The sequence below is a fragment of the Gambusia affinis genome, linkage group LG01, assembly GCF_019740435.1.
Source record: "Gambusia affinis linkage group LG01, SWU_Gaff_1.0, whole genome shotgun sequence".
NCBI lineage: Eukaryota > Metazoa > Chordata > Actinopteri > Cyprinodontiformes > Poeciliidae > Gambusia > Gambusia affinis.
Genome location: NC_057868.1, coordinates 8,090,071 through 8,105,579, shown reverse-complemented (window position 1 = coordinate 8,105,579; position 15,509 = coordinate 8,090,071). Strand labels below are relative to the sequence as shown.

The 15,509-nt window shown below is 38.9% G+C and overlaps 1 protein-coding gene across 1 annotated transcript; it reads left to right on the top strand.

The window, feature by feature from the left end:
* Nucleotides 1-6,184: 6,184 nt before the first annotated feature.
* slc25a33 (solute carrier family 25 member 33) lies at nt 6,185-15,509 on the top strand. The gene is made up of 7 exons (XM_044122268.1): nt 6,185-6,469; nt 9,486-9,659; nt 11,317-11,394; nt 12,394-12,494; nt 12,714-12,780; nt 14,439-14,719; nt 14,802-15,509. Exons 1-7 carry the CDS (start codon nt 6,429-6,431, stop codon nt 14,999-15,001), a joined length of 942 nt encoding a protein of 313 aa, XP_043978203.1. The 5' UTR covers nt 6,185-6,428; the 3' UTR covers nt 15,002-15,509.

Here is a 15,509-nt window from a genome sequence, read left to right as displayed (position 1 = left end):
TCTGTGGTGTTCATTCTCTGATTGGATCAGACTTGTCATTCTGCCTGCTAAGGCTGTTCTGTCGAATATAGCAAATCCTATCTAAAATTGATTTCTAGTATTCAGCTACAGGCGACAGTGGTTCAGTTAGCAGCACTCTTCTGGCCCATGTTCGTCCCACAGCCCAAAAACATGGCTGCTGGGTTAATTGGTTTCTCTAAATTGTTGTGTGTGTGTGTGTCTGCATGGTGGCCTGTCTCTCCATGTTGACCTGCAATAGACTTGCAACCTGCCCAGGGCGAACCCCGCCTCTTGCCCAGGGACCACTGGAGAGATGGATGCCTGACCCATCGCCACTGTGCAAGGATAAACAGGTATAGACAATGGATGATTAAGATGTGTGTTATGGGATTTTTCTATTGGTGATTGAACCATGTAGGTTTAAAAACTAAAAATGCAGTCAAAAAATATTCTGCACTGATTTCAGAAACTAATTTTAAAGGCCTCTGGTTCTGTTAAACAATGACTTTCAAATTTCTTTCTCTTGGGTGAAAGTTATCGGGCGGGTTTCCTACTAGCAATAAGACGCGTATCAACTTCTAAATTTTATTATGTCTTGGGCTGGTTTTTTGCTACAATTTATTCAAGTTGTGTTAGCCTTTGTCTTGTGCAGGGGTGTCAAACGCCAGACCTCAAGGGCCAGTATCCTGCAACTTTTAGATGTGCCTCTGCTGCACCACCTGAATAGAATAATTAGGTCTTTAGCAAGGCTCTGGAGAACTGATCTAAACAAGGAGGAGGTAATTAAGCCATTTCATTCCAGTGTTTTGTACCTGTGACACATCAAAAAACTGCAGGACAGCGGCCCTTGAGGACTGGAGTTTGACACCTGTGGTCTAGTGGAATGTCAAAGTGGAAGAGCTGTGGTGTGATATCGATGGTGACGATAAACTCAGGGTTATTTGTGTGTTCTGTTTTGCACCCACTGTAAAAAGAATAGGCCCTCATTAATTTCTCCTACAGTTTTCTTCTGAGTTGAATTGTGCTCTTATGAACAAACTGTCAGCATCATCAGCCTCCTCCCACACAAGGTGTGTTTTCAGTCTTTCCGACCCATTAGCTTGTGTCGACGTCATGCTGGTGGTTACTTCAGGTTCAGTTTTCTTTCTTTCTTCTAACCACTGAACAAAGAGATGGTAAGTGGAATAGCTAAATATAAATGTACCACATATTTCTGTTTAGCAGCTTTGACTATAAAGTTTTAGTCATAACCTTTCCTCAGAACTAAAATGAAACTGAAAGTTGAAAAAAATCCCTGTGAAGATCTTTAGAAAATAAGGCCAATTTCTGAACCCAATCCTATACTTCTGCCCTCTGGTGGCGGATTTGGGTATTACAAGTTCCTGGTACTTTTAAAATGGTTGCAGGAAATGTACGGTAGTTGTCATGGCACACAGACCTTATTTGAGATTGTTGTATTGAGTTCAAGGTAAAAAAATTTTTTTTTTTAAATTCTGATTACTTTGTAAACTCATAAGAACAATAAAATTATGTCTTAAATTAAAAAAACCTACAGTGAAAATGTTTTCGAGATTTAATCAGTACTATGTTGAAAGAATAATTCATAAATAAAGACTGACCCCCGCCCACCCCATGTATTAAAAGTAAATGTAAAATCCTGCCATGAAAAGAATTTCATTAATCATTTATTTTGTCCATCCATATTTCTAAGTATATTTCATATAATTGTTCAAATGCACTGAAAATTATTTGTGAACATTTTTTAATGTGTAACTTTTGTCAAAAGTGTCAACTTAATAGTTCAAGTTTTAAACAGAAAAATGTTCTGACTTGTATTTCATATCTGGCTTTAAACAAATAACTTGATTGATCTTGGATGTCTTGCCGAAGTGGACTTTTAGACCAGATGTTTTTTCTGAAAGTGAAAAAGACAAACTAAATAATGTAGAAGGAAGTACATACAGATCGCCAAAAAATAATTTAATGAAATATTTTGTTACTACAAGTTGCCAGTTTTATGAGTCTTGCTCTTCGTGACGACTCCATGCAGCGGCAGGTTTCAAACATACTCTTTGAAGGAACCTGTGGGAAGGAAAACAGTCTGACTTTAAAGTCTCCATCTGTCTAACATCTGCCACAAAACATTCAGTTTGGTTGGATGTGCATGCCAACAATGGTACACCATCTCTTGAAATCATTTTCCTGCGTAATTAGAACGACCAAACAATTGAGAGACTGTTGAGAAAATGAATCACTAGTCGGCAAGCAATCTGTCCACAAATAGTTCAGAGCTGTGTGAGTGTCAGCGAGATGCGACGCCTCGCTTTATGGCAGAAGGGAGCTCTGCTGGGCACCAAGGCACGTCACTGGCCTGGCGACATGACCGTTACGTAACTACATGTGATTCAATGTCTCTGCGGTGTGGTTTATGGGACTACTTTGTTTGCAGGTTCAAACACACAGAAAACAGCAGAATATCAAAAGTGGGACAAGTTTAAACCCATAAAATGTTGATATTGATTGGTATGAGCACATTATTAAGTTTTTTGTTTTATATATTTGGTATATTTATTTTTGATTTCTGGCTCATTTGATTTTTTTGTGTTTATAATGTAAAGCACTTTGAACTGCCTTGATGATAAAATGTGCTGTACAAATAATGTCCTGTTTGAAATAATCCAAGCACGAGATTTTAGTGATCCTGGATACTAGCAGAAGATACGAGCTTCTTCACAGAGGTGGCCGAGTTCAGGTTTATAAATGAGGACGAATGCCATCAATCAAGTGTAGATCAGAGTAGATCCGCACTCACGTTGAAAGGAGTCAAGTTTGGGAATATGATCCTAGGTCCCAGAAATGTTTGATCAGCGTCTGGGTTTCTCTGCTGGATCAGTGACCCATGCATCCTGATCCCAGATCAGCGGAAGACGATGGGTCAAGAAATGCGTGCCGATTTTGGAATAAAAGATGTATTATTCAATAAAAGAGTTTGGGGATATCCATTAAGTTGAATACATGGGTTAATGGGTATCACTGAAGGCGAGGAGCAGTCAGCTGCTCCATCATTGTGTCCCGTCTGTGACGGGTTCACACAGAGATTTTAATCTGTGCATTTGTTCATCTTTTTACATAAGGCTCAGGATTAGGAAGGGCAGCTGGCAACAAAAAAAAATTTTTAAAGCAGACAGATTTCATAAAGCTGGATGCAAGTGAAATTATCAACAGCAAACGTTGTGATGCGAAACCGAAATAAAGTTAAGGTTCAACAGTTTTAATGCAAAGTGAAAGCAGATGTGCATTGAACCTCTGGTCACTTGGTGGCAGTATTTCCAAAACCTGAAAACCTTCAACATTAAAGGTTGATGCGTGATTGACATTTTGTAACTGTATCTGATTTCAAGCATAGCAAATACTTGGCCTGGTTTCTGCGTTTGTTGACAGAAACTGCTCAAGCTTCTCAGTGTAAACACATGCAACAAACAGGAGGAAGAAGTCGCCTCCTCTGCTCATCTCTGTCGAATCAGATCACAGGTTGAACACACACCCACAAACACACACCCCATCACATTTATTCTGCAGAACTAGAGCTACGTGCTCCTTAAATGTGCCACCTCAGAGACATAAATACCAAAATAGAGCAGCTGTACCTAATGTCAGAGGTCCAGCAATTTACACAAGTTTAAATTAGATCTGATGGCACGACTGCAGAAAAGTGCACCTGTTGTTACATAATGTAAGTCGCTGCACTGCTGCTCCTGGTAAAAGAATATGCAAACGGGATCCAGCACTACTTTGCTAAGCAAAATAAGCCATGTTTTTCTTGTCAACACCCTGTTATTGGCTGCCAACAAAAACACTGTCATAATTTTAAACAGCTCAACGTGCAAGTGCGTCTTGTTTGACGAGATGTTTTGGAACAATAACAAGGGTACCACTGTGACAAACACGGAAGGTTTTATCAAGGTGATCTCATTTTTTTCCTATCAGCAAATATCCTTCATTGTTTTAGTGGATACACTGTAGGAGAAAATGGACTATAATGTAAGATTTTACACATATACATGCGGCATTTCATGGTTTGTGTTCATGTGCTGACCTTCTGTCATGACAGGGGAGTTTGTTTTGCCTTTTCTTCTTATCTCCCTACTAATTCCAGGTGAATAAGTTAATGGAAGATTTCTATTATGTCACCAGGAAGTAAGGGTACAAGATAAGCATATAGTTCAGCATGTCCTGCATGTTATTGTTTGAGGAGCTTATTTTATGTCTCAGGATATTGCATATAAATTTACGTTAGAGCACTGTTTTTGCTGCACATCTTTCCATGTATTTATGGGAACAACCCAGAGTTGGGTTCAGTGCAGAAGCCTTCAACATGGCATCAGTGATGGTTTGAGGGTACATTAGTGCACATAGCATGGGTATCCCATCTGTGTACGTAACATCAGCCAGCTGTTGCTTTGCCACAGCCTTCATGAGACACACAACTGATTATTGAAGTACAGTCATCATGTACTATTTTTCTTATGTTACACACCAATTATTTACGTTTTTTATAAGCGATCACAAAAACACTGACTCAGATTAAATCAAATTCAAAAATACTTTGTGGTAACTCATTAATAGAGATTATTCAAAGAGTTATTGTAGATGGTGATGGATGCTGGCAGGAAAGACCTATTTTAGCAGTCTGTATTAAGAGCAGCATTGCAGACCAAATATGAAGGTCAAAACATTTTTTATGGTTTATTATGAGGAATAATAAATATTCCTTATTTATTAAGAAAAAATGAACTCCTTCAATAGTAACTTATAACAGTATTGCATGTTTGAATTGGAAATAAATAATTTTTAAAAATTTTTTTGGGGAAATGAATTAAACTGTAACTACATTTATTGTATATAAATGTAGTATATATAAATATATTTATATATAAATTATATTTTAGCATTTTATAATTGTAAGCCTGTTGGTAAGAGATGTCACATCTACTGTCTAATCTGATTGAAGGTGGAACGATCAAATAATGGTTTTTCTTTCATATAAATATTTTTTTAAAATATTTATGTATTTTTCTTTAACTAAAAAGTGATCTTTACACAAACGTAGCCATACATTGTAGTCTGGTTTCAAAAGGTTGATGTTTAAGCTTAATTTAAATTCATTAGGTTTAGGTTATCAGTCAAACATGCCAAATTTTGATGGCACAGTTGACAATAATCATATTTAGAGTTTTCTGAAATTAATATTTTAGGAACATTTGAGTTTAGCCAATAGTCTGGATCTCACCAACTATCATAGTTTCTCAAATAGACTTTTTGAGGAAAATTGTTCACAAGATGTCGAATTTGAATGATGGTTTATTTAATATATGATACTAATAGGTCCTATCGTAGAAAATAGCCATTTAGAGAAAAGGTAAATTTGGACTAGAACAAGCTCCATTCATAATCCTCGTTTTTGTTTTATTGTTTTTTTTTTCTAATTAGTCTTTTAAATACCAGTATTTGCACATAAATTTATATTTTGACTGTCTCAGTGGCTTTTTCTACAAAGTATGTATATATATAACTTAATATATATTAAGTACTTATATGAGTGACTTCTTGTGCTTTCTTGTTCACTCTCTTACAAAACTATCAGCATAAAGCATACTGCTGCAGACACCTTGCTGTTTTAGAAATGGCTGACGCAGCCATGGTGGTCAAACATGCACTATAATGAATGCATGTTTTACTAACATTGTAGTTGTGAACCACCTAGGTTTGTATGAAGTCTGGCAATATTGTCATATTTTTATTAAAGTATGCAATACTCAAATATTTTAAAATTCTGCAGCTACAGTATATTTTTTGGGGGGCCAACATGGAGCCATCTCACATGGGACGTTTTAAACCTGAGTAAGATTCTTCTTCTGTTTTTTTTATTTTTAATTTTTTTTGGAAAAGGCACCAAAATGGCCCTGGCCCAGGGGTCCTTATCTTTCTAAAATCGGCCCTGAAGGTGGCAGCACTAATTATAAGTACAATGCTTGTATTGAGCCTACTTTATTTTGTTCTAATGCAGCTCAAAGTCAGCAGTTCAAAGTATTACCCGGTTGTTTTTTTCAAAAGTTGTGTTAGTGTTCGTGGTCTAATTGTGCAACACTTTTGACAAAAAGCCAAGAAGACACGGAGAGGAGCACATGTGCCCACGTCAGAGCCGACACCCCCGTCCGTCCCTCTTACGTAAATGGGACGGAACTGGGCAGCACGACTGTCCGCTTACAGATCCAAAAAAGCCGGCGACGGGGTTGGACACGCAGATACAAATGTCCTGCTGAGCACCGTTGACTTAAACTCTGTCCCTGTCTCTCTTTCTGCGGCTCAACGCGGTTTCTACTAGGACCCCAGTGACAACATGGTGGCTAATTGAACAAACGGGAAAGATGGCACAGAAGGACACTCTGCTGCATCTCTTCGCCGGGGGGTAAGTCAATTCAAGGTTATATAAACCTAAAATGTGTGAACGTTATTTTAAATATACTTGTTTGGATCCGACACGGTTTTTTTTAATGGTTTGTACTTTCCTATGATCGTGTTAAATCCAGCTAGCTCCTGTTAGCACAGCGCAACCTCTCGCGTGCTGTCAACGTCTTCCTTTATTTTATCCTTTAATTCAGTGACCGACTGATTATTTAGTAATGTAAATGGTTAAAATGACGATTAAGTTATGTCGGAAAGCTGTGAACTTTAGTTTTAGGACTTTATTAAGGTTGTGGTGGACAATGACCGGCCGGCGTAATCTCCCCAGAAACCCTCTCCATGCGGAAGTTTGCTAATCTTCCGCCGCTAAGGTTGCCAGGTAGTTTGTCGACGAACGACAGTCTTATTTCAACAATTTATTGTCAGTTCAGAGACGAAACAACAGCATAACAGGTTTTATAATGACGTGGTTTGGTTTGCTGTTTTACCCTCTTTGTCTAATGTGGCTGTATTTACCGCGGGCGCATTAATAGCTAGCTTTTAGCGTCAACATGTCCTTCACTGCATTATGTAAGAGGCAGCAACCGCTCCTCTGACCTGACGGTGACGACAAAACCAGCAAGCAATGTTTGCGTTTCAAAACTGCACATTACAAACACAGTAAGCAGCTTGAATTGCATAATAAAAGCCACTGTTGAAGGAGGAATTATTTTAATGGTGTCTTGTTAATGGCGACATTTAACGTTTCAGTTTTAGCTCCGCATATGAAATTTACAGTAAAATCGGGCTTGTCAGTGTAATGGGTAGCAACTGTATTAAATCTTAATCTATTGTCAAAAGGTTGAAGCTTTTACTAAATCTGAAAAGAGAGGACAAGTTAATATATCGGTTATTAGGAGAATTAGAAGGTAAACTGCACTTGATGTACAGAGATGGTTTGTAATTAATTGTGCCTGCTTTGAAGATGAGATGTAACAAAATTACCGAATTACAAACATTTAAACAGAATATAAAAAAACATTTAGTCTAGTTTAGACATCAATTTCTTCTGGCAATGTATTTCATGTTTTTTTTTCTTTCTTTTTTTTTTAGTTAGAACTTCAAAGTTCTGGAAACATGTCTGTCATGCTGTTATTGTGGTTTAAAGGTTTTTATGTGATAAAAGACCTTTTTTTTTCTCTAAGAGCAGAATAATTTTACCCTCCTAAGCTACCTAGAGAAGGAGGAGAAGAAAATGACTAAAAAGCAGGAGCACAGGGATTTGTCACCAGGACATTACTGTAGTCTTGTCACTGGGAGAGAAAATTATGCGCTCCAGGAAGCAACACATTTTTAATGCTCACAATTGTGAACTTGGTTCCAACCTCTGACCGAAAACAAAATTGTTTTGTGGTCACAAAAATCATAGCTGCTTGTTGATGTCCAAAGAGACGGCTAGCATACACATGCGGGTGGGTAAAGGTAATGACATTTATGCCATATATACTTTTTGCCAGACAGTAGTGTGGATTTGAAGGATTTAAAAAAAAAGAAAGAAACCTGGCCATACTTTTATTGGCAAAGAAAATTTAGCTTTTATTTTTTGAAACGGTCAGTTTTGAAAACTTGATTAGTCTCTGTGTTCGAACCGTCCATCGCTCTCATTGAGGTAATGCTCTATTTTAAAACTATCACAGGTGTACCATAGGATGTTGGCCAGAGGATGATACCCAAACTGGTTAACTGTCTAAAACCAGCATGTTATACCGGCACCTTACAAGGAACAGGACAGTGAAGCAGTATAAGATGACATAGACTTAAAAGGTTTGCTTGAAATCTATCACTGCTTCTTTTTAAGCTTATGTGAAATTGGTAATGAATGAATGGTATAGATAACCTTACTATTATTATTTTTATTATAGTACAGGCCTTTTCTGGTTTTGAAGGACACAAAGTGATTAGACTGTGCTTTCAAACTGTTTGATTTTCACCTTAATCTTGAAGGAGCTGGTTTGAAATCCTTTGGTTCCTTATCTAAATAGCATTTTGATTTGAAGCTCGGTGTCATTGCCCTGGCTCGACTTGTTAGCTGCGTGCAGAGTTACTTCCCTGTTGTGATACTTGTTCATGTCCGCAACAATTCAGCATACCGGCAAATGTTTGGTTTTGTCAGAATTGCCAGATGCTGAGGAAAATGAGCACAGTTTCTGGTACTTAAAGACTAAAGGTCAGGCTGTTATATAGTTGTTGTTTCATGAATAAAATTTCAAAAGCTCTAATATTCTGCACAATAAGCAATTAATACTTTGTTCTAAATTTATTGTTCTTTACATTCGCTTAAGTCTACATCAAAATAACATGATAAGCAGTAAGAAAATGAACTTAATTTTTTATGGTTATTTTTACGTAAATACTGTAGGAAAGCTCTGTGCTTGCATAATAATCTCATACCAGCGTACACCTTATGAAAAATGTAATAAGTTTTAATTTCTCCTTGAAGGATTAATAACAAAAGTATTTGGAATCCAGGTAATCAGTGACGAGATAATTGGGCCAGTCGTTACTTTTGCCAAGATATTTGACTTTGTCCTTCAGACATGACACAGCAGAGAGGCTTAGTGTAATCAGCTCTGGTCTGCTAAGCTTGCTGCTGGTGAGGTTATACTGTTTATTAAAGACGTTCTGCTTTATTAACCAGTTGAATAACTTTGAAATGTTGCACTTAAAAGGCCTTCCCCCAGGAAGAAGCTCCTTTTTTTATGTGCAATTAGGATGTCTGAGTTGAAGTACCGTGTCGGCCAGATGTGTTGGGTCCACTCGAATAATTTCCACTGCGGAGTGAGGAAACTGCTTTAACCATAATTGGTCACTGGTCTCCTTGCCTGTAGCACTTCAGCTGTGTGTTGATGGAAAAACACTCCTCAGTGAAAGCTAATAAGTAACATCCAATGGCAACAGAGAACTCTGTGGCTGCATATTTGGTTTTTATCTTCACATCTCAAAGCTTGCCGAGTTCCTAACGCTCCCGATTCGTTTCGTAGATGCAGCGGCACAGTGGGAGCCATTGTCACCTGCCCGCTGGAGGTGTTGAAGACACGGTTGCAGTCGTCTGGCTTCACCCTGCGGCCCGTTTTCCAGGTCCAGCTGGGAACCTTCAGCGGCGCCGGGGTTATCAGACCTGGGACGGTTACACCGGGACTGCTGCAGGTGCTCCGGTAAGACGTTTGTTTATGTTGTCAGCCAAACGGTGACGCAACGCGGCGCCCTCTGCGAGCTGCCTCTGGAAATGTTTCACTGTTCCAACTGCAATCGGAGGCACAACGTGTTCCTTCCCAGCAGCTGGTGAAATCTGGCGTTTATCTGCACAACATTTAGATCGACGTCTGGAAATGATGTGTAATAATTAAAAAATATATTATTCCAGTTATCTCAAAAGTAAAAAAACGTTTTGTTTTTTTAGTTCCTGGAAGCACTTCCAGGATCCTGTTACTTTCATAATCTTTAAATCAAAACGCCCTTTAATCTAGTCTTGCATAAAGTGAGGGTTAAGTACACTGTCTCCTGCTCATGTTTAGAGGCTTTAAGCCGCCATTTGTTCAAGTGCAAACTCCCTCTTTTCTTCCTGCCTCCTGATTTGACTAAAACTGATTTCTGTGATATCTGTGGAAGTGATCCATCTTCATGTCTGCACAGATTGGTTGAGAAGAAATAGGCTTTGCTCCAGTTGGCTGAGAGAGAATGAGGGAGGGGTATTAGTCAGGCGTGGTGCTGGGTCAGAGTTATATTACGCTGGGGCGACTAGGTTTGCAAACTGAACTGGTTTAAACTGGCGCCGGCTGCTTTTGGAGGCTGTAAATATTGGAGATAATCCTCCAGGACTGCCAAACAAATAAATCAAGTCAAGTCTAGAGCAGATATTTATTTCATTTGATTTTCTATTTACTGTCTAACTTGTAACGATTAACTAAAATGTAGACTTCCTCAGCCACTGATCAGTGAAACCGTTTGCTTTGCTCTGCTTAAATTTTTTTTAAAGTTCTGTATCTAGTGCTGCAGCATTGCCGTTTTAAAGAAAACAAAACTATAGTTTAATGGAAAAGGAGATTAAATAAAATGAATATAATTTGGCGCGACACCAAAAGCGTCACTGAACAAACAAATTAGTCATTCAGTGTTTATTTGTTCAAACTGTATCTTTATTATTACATAATTAGGCTGATTTCCAGACCAAATTGAGTTGAATGTGTTTTTTCATGCAGCTACTGATGGAGAGTTATAAATGGCTTGTTGAAGAAATGTCATCGTCTACTTTTATTTTTTTCAAGCTTCTGTGTTTTAAGATGCAGCAACATTTGTTTACAAAGACTAGGACAGAAGCGGCGCACAATAAAAAGGATAATAACAAAACAGATTTCATGGGGCTCCGACAGTGAAACATTGACTTTGAACATTGCTTTGACCTAAAAAGTGGTCAGTTTGTCATTGTTTGAGAAGAGGCGTCAGGTGTCGGTGACAGAAAGGAGTGGAGTTCATGAACCCTGCATGATTAACAGAGTGTGCATTACAGAAACACTCCCCTCTCCTCCGTTCCTGGCAGGACAGAGTGGGCCGTCACATGGCAAAGATGGGTCACTTCCCTCAAAGGGTTAAAATGTCTCTGAGGACGCGTCTGGCGTGACTCGCCAGACACCAACCAGGGCACGAAGTTCAGAGCAGAATCCACTGAACGGAGATGATGCAACTATCAGGGGGATTGCAGCAGAGTTCTCGCATCCACTCCCCTAATTAAAAAAAAAAAAAAAAGAGACGTGAACAAAAGTTGGTTTAATTCTTGTCAGTGTATTAAATGTTTCTGCTTTGTGTTCATTACAGATCTATTCTTGAAAAAGAGGGACCAAGTTCTCTCTTCCGAGGACTGGGGCCGAATCTCGTGGGTGTTGCTCCTTCAAGGTACAGCAGATTCACTGTGTACACTTCTCAGTTCCTCAGGCCGCACTTTGCTGTGCATCTTTGCTCCAAGCCTGTTGGCGCAGATGAAAATCACACATTCAAATGGCTCAATGGACTCAAAAACAATAAACAAAGCACATTCAAAATAAAGTGTTTTAACGTTGACTCTCCAGAGGTTTAAACTGAATCTATATGACAAGCAATAAAACACAAGACTGTTTATTTATCTCTCTTTTTTTTTTTTTTTTTTTAATGGCAAAAAAAAAAAAAAAACACAACTTGTTACATAAACAGGAAGCCGTTGTTATGGCAGCAGCTTCCTAGTCCCATACAGTTTGCGTGTGATGCAGCTGTGAACATGAGTCGGCTGTTTTTCATAAACCTCAGGACACGTTTGTGTGTGGGTGTGTGTGACAGAATAACAAACATAATACCGGGAATAGATGGCAATTAATCTACAGGGAAAGTTCTGACCGGAGAACATACTATCAACTTCACCTTTATTCTATGTTTAGTGTCAACAAAGTTGTGCACTTTGCACTGTTTCCCTTTGGCTGATAAAGGGCCAAATACCTTCTGATTCACCTTGCATTAAATGTGGGTTGGACTTTAACACTGAAAGGGAGTTATGCGTTACTTATAAGCTTCGTCTGTGGTAGAATAGTAGCCACAGCATTATTATGCGCTGCTGCTGTTAAGCTGGCGAGCTTCAACAGATTTCAATGCAGAGCGTCCCAGTGGGCATCTCTGGCTTGGCTGGTGCTTATTCAGCGTGTTCTCGTGCAGTGACAGTCTGTTCCAGAAGCAGAACAGAGAGAACTGGCGCTAGGAAAGAGATTCCTCTAGGCACACCATGAAAACTTCACACAGTCCTGTTCTGCTTTCACATTCGCATTGAGTGGACGAAAGCACTTTTATTGTAAAGCGGTGAGGTAATCTGCAGCTGCTTCCAATTAGAGTCCTTATCAGCATCTCTCGCTCTCTCTCTGTCTCTTTCAGGGCCATTTATTTTGCTGCATATTCAAAATCAAAGGAGCTGTTCAATGGGCTGTTTGTCCCCAACAGTGGACTGGTGCACATGTCCTCAGCTGGTACTGCAGGTGAGCAGCCCGGTGTCTCCAATCAATAAACGAAACAAAAATGTTGTGCATTTTGGTGCCATATAAACTAGTTATTAAACCTGATAACATGAACTATTAATTAACCTAATCATCTCTTAACTTCATTGTCTTTAAATCCCTTTTTGCTTTTCCAACATTATTATGACATGGTTGAATCTTATACTTTAAGATTAAAAGTTAAATGTTAATTGTTTTCAGCTTTTGTTACCAATTCTCTGATGAACCCCATCTGGATGGTCAAGACAAGGATGCAGCTGGAGAAAAAGTATGTTCTGCTCCCTGTTGGTATTTTCTATATTTGTTTATATTCTTAGGCACATAGTGTGAAAAACCTATATTAGGGGGTCGACAGGTGCTAAAGTATAATTGACCTTCAAGTGAAGCCATTTACGGGGGCCTGAGTTCACCGTCCCACTGCTCTGTAGTGCGTGAGGCTGAGCGTGTGACCTGCTTTTATAAATACGCACCACTGACGCACTGTCCTTCATCCAGTTGGCCATATTTACGTTGCCAAGTTTGGAGCAGTAGTAAGGTCACAGAAAACAAGTCTGTTCTTTCCTGTAGCGCAAGCAGGTGAATTTGGAACATTTTTCTAAAAGTAGGTTATATATTTATCACTTCTTAGGAGCATAAATAACTATATGAACAACAGAAGAAGCTGAGTTAGACTGGTTAATAATTGACCAAAATAAGGAAAACATAGAATTGATCTTTCTTCCTTTATGTAGGATAAAGGTGACAAATCACTTAGAGTGAATGTCTTCTGTCCGGGGCTTTTTGCTTGGACTCTGGTCTTTTAAACTAAATTGTCAAGTTCCACTGAAATTTGAAAATAATCTATCTAAAATATTGGACACACCAAACAGAAGCAGAAATACCATAGATGTCCAAAAGCAGCTTAAAGGCTTCATGTCAAGAGTAGAAGAACTGTGAAAAGATTATTTCACTAGATGATTTCAAGTCAGTCTTTGAAGAGAGATATTGGTAGTAAATATTGGATGGTTTCATTTTTTTTTGTATTGAACTTAAATTGGGGAAAAAATATCTTGATAGGTAAAGATGCAGCGACCAGGTTTTTCCCAAGAAGACACCAAAATCCTTTGTATCTGACAGTCGGTTCCAGTTTGACCATTTGGGATTTTATATCTTTTTTTTATTATTATAAGAGCAACATAACAGAACTACCAACTTTTTGTGGAATAAAAAGACAGAATATGACTTCTTAATCCGTTATACATCAAACTCAAAAAGGAAAGAAAAAAAAGCATGTTTGTGCTGTTGGTTATCTGCTTATAGACAAAATATTTAGTTAGTTTTGGTGCTTTTATTGAAAGCAAAACAATCTATCTTTTATGTTTGACCTGCCAGTTGCTACAACCAATGGCACATCTCTAGATTTCTTTTGAGGGACTTTTGTTGTCTTTATTGGGTGGGTTGTTGACAATGAGAAAGATAAATCTTTTACAACAGACCTTTATTATGATGCATATTCAAAATGACCCACTAAATAGAAATGGTTTGGATCTTTGTACCAATCAAAGCACTTTAAACTACAACCACAATTGATAGGCAATGCATTTATTAACCACTTTGTGGATTGGAAACACATGCCTTGCCCTTGTGACAGAGGAGGAAACTGGAGTCTAACCCACAACTTTCAATATTGCGTAGACTACCATACCTTTCCCAGTGAGCCATAGTCAGCCCAATTAATCAATAAAAGCAAGATGATGTGGCCTTTTATTCCCTGAACGTTTGAAAGCCGACCTACTTACAACAACCACAAATTGCTCGTTTTCCTTAAACGTCTATCTTTAATTGGTTGTCATTGCCTGTGGCGTCTTTGACCTCATGGAAAATATGACCATTAAAACGCACACGTGCCCTCTTGTCACTAACAATCCGTATCGGTTTTACTTTTAGAGCCAGAGGAGAGAAGAAGATGAATGCGCTGCAGTGCGCTCGCTACGTTTACAGGACGGAGGGAATACGAGGTTTCTACCGCGGCCTGACTGCGTCCTACGCTGGAATCTCTGAAACCATGATCTGCTTCCTCATCTACGAAACGCTGAAGAAGCACCTCGCCAAGAGCCAGTTTGCCTCGCCAAACGGAGACAACGAGAAAGGAGTATCAGACTTCCTGCGGCTGATGATGGCAGCAGCTTTTTCGAAGGGCTGCGCTTCCTGCATAGCTTACCCACATGGTAAATTTGCTGCATATACAACTCAAACAGAGTCCTGATGCGTTTCTGTTTGTCTAACTGTTTATTTATTGTGTCCAAACAGAGGTCATCAGGACCAGGCTCAGAGAAGAGGGTAGCAAGTACAAGTACTTCTTCCAGACGGGGAGGTTGATAGCTGTGGAAGAAGGCTACGCAGCTTTTTACAGAGGACTCGTTCCGCAGCTAATCAGACAAATCCCCAACACAGCCATTGTCCTGTCCACCTACGAACTCATTGTCCACCTGCTGGGAGATTCCAAGTGACGTCGTGTTTGAAAGCTGGGACTTTCCTCACACACAATGTATTCCAGAGTAATCCCAAGAGACTGAAGGAAACGTAGCATATACATACATGCATACATACTTACTTTTCAAAGTGGTCCTGCACAGAGCGCTGTGAAGAAACGGTAGCAGCTTGTACTGTCATCCAAAGAGTTCGACACATTTAATTCAGAGCTTGTTAGTTTATCAACACAAAGCCTCGGTACTGAAACTGCATACCTGTGGAAGGTCATGTTTGTAGATGACTAGTTTTAAGTTAACTAAATTATTTTTGTTTTGTAATGTTGAAGATATTTGTTTATCACTGTATCATAACGAATGATGTGGGGAGGTTGACGCGATTTGCTAACAATATCATTCAGGAGAAGTTGTAATACTAGAGCTGTTCTTTTAGTCGTAACATGGGCTAAGATTTCTGTTTTACAATGTGTCTGAGGTGGTTTGAGCTGCAAAGAGATTTATCGTATTTTTCCATAAATGCACAACTCTA

Coding starts and splice junctions, on each gene's coding strand:
- slc25a33 (XM_044122268.1), top strand. CDS start 6,429: ATGGCACAGAAGGACACTCTGCTGCATCTCTTCGCCGGGGG. Junction 11,395..12,393: donor GTGGGTGTTGCTCCTTCAAG/GTACAGCAGATT, acceptor TGTCTCTTTCAG/GGCCATTTATTTTGCTGCAT. Junction 12,495..12,713: donor GTCCTCAGCTGGTACTGCAG/GTGAGCAGCCCG, acceptor AATTGTTTTCAG/CTTTTGTTACCAATTCTCTG.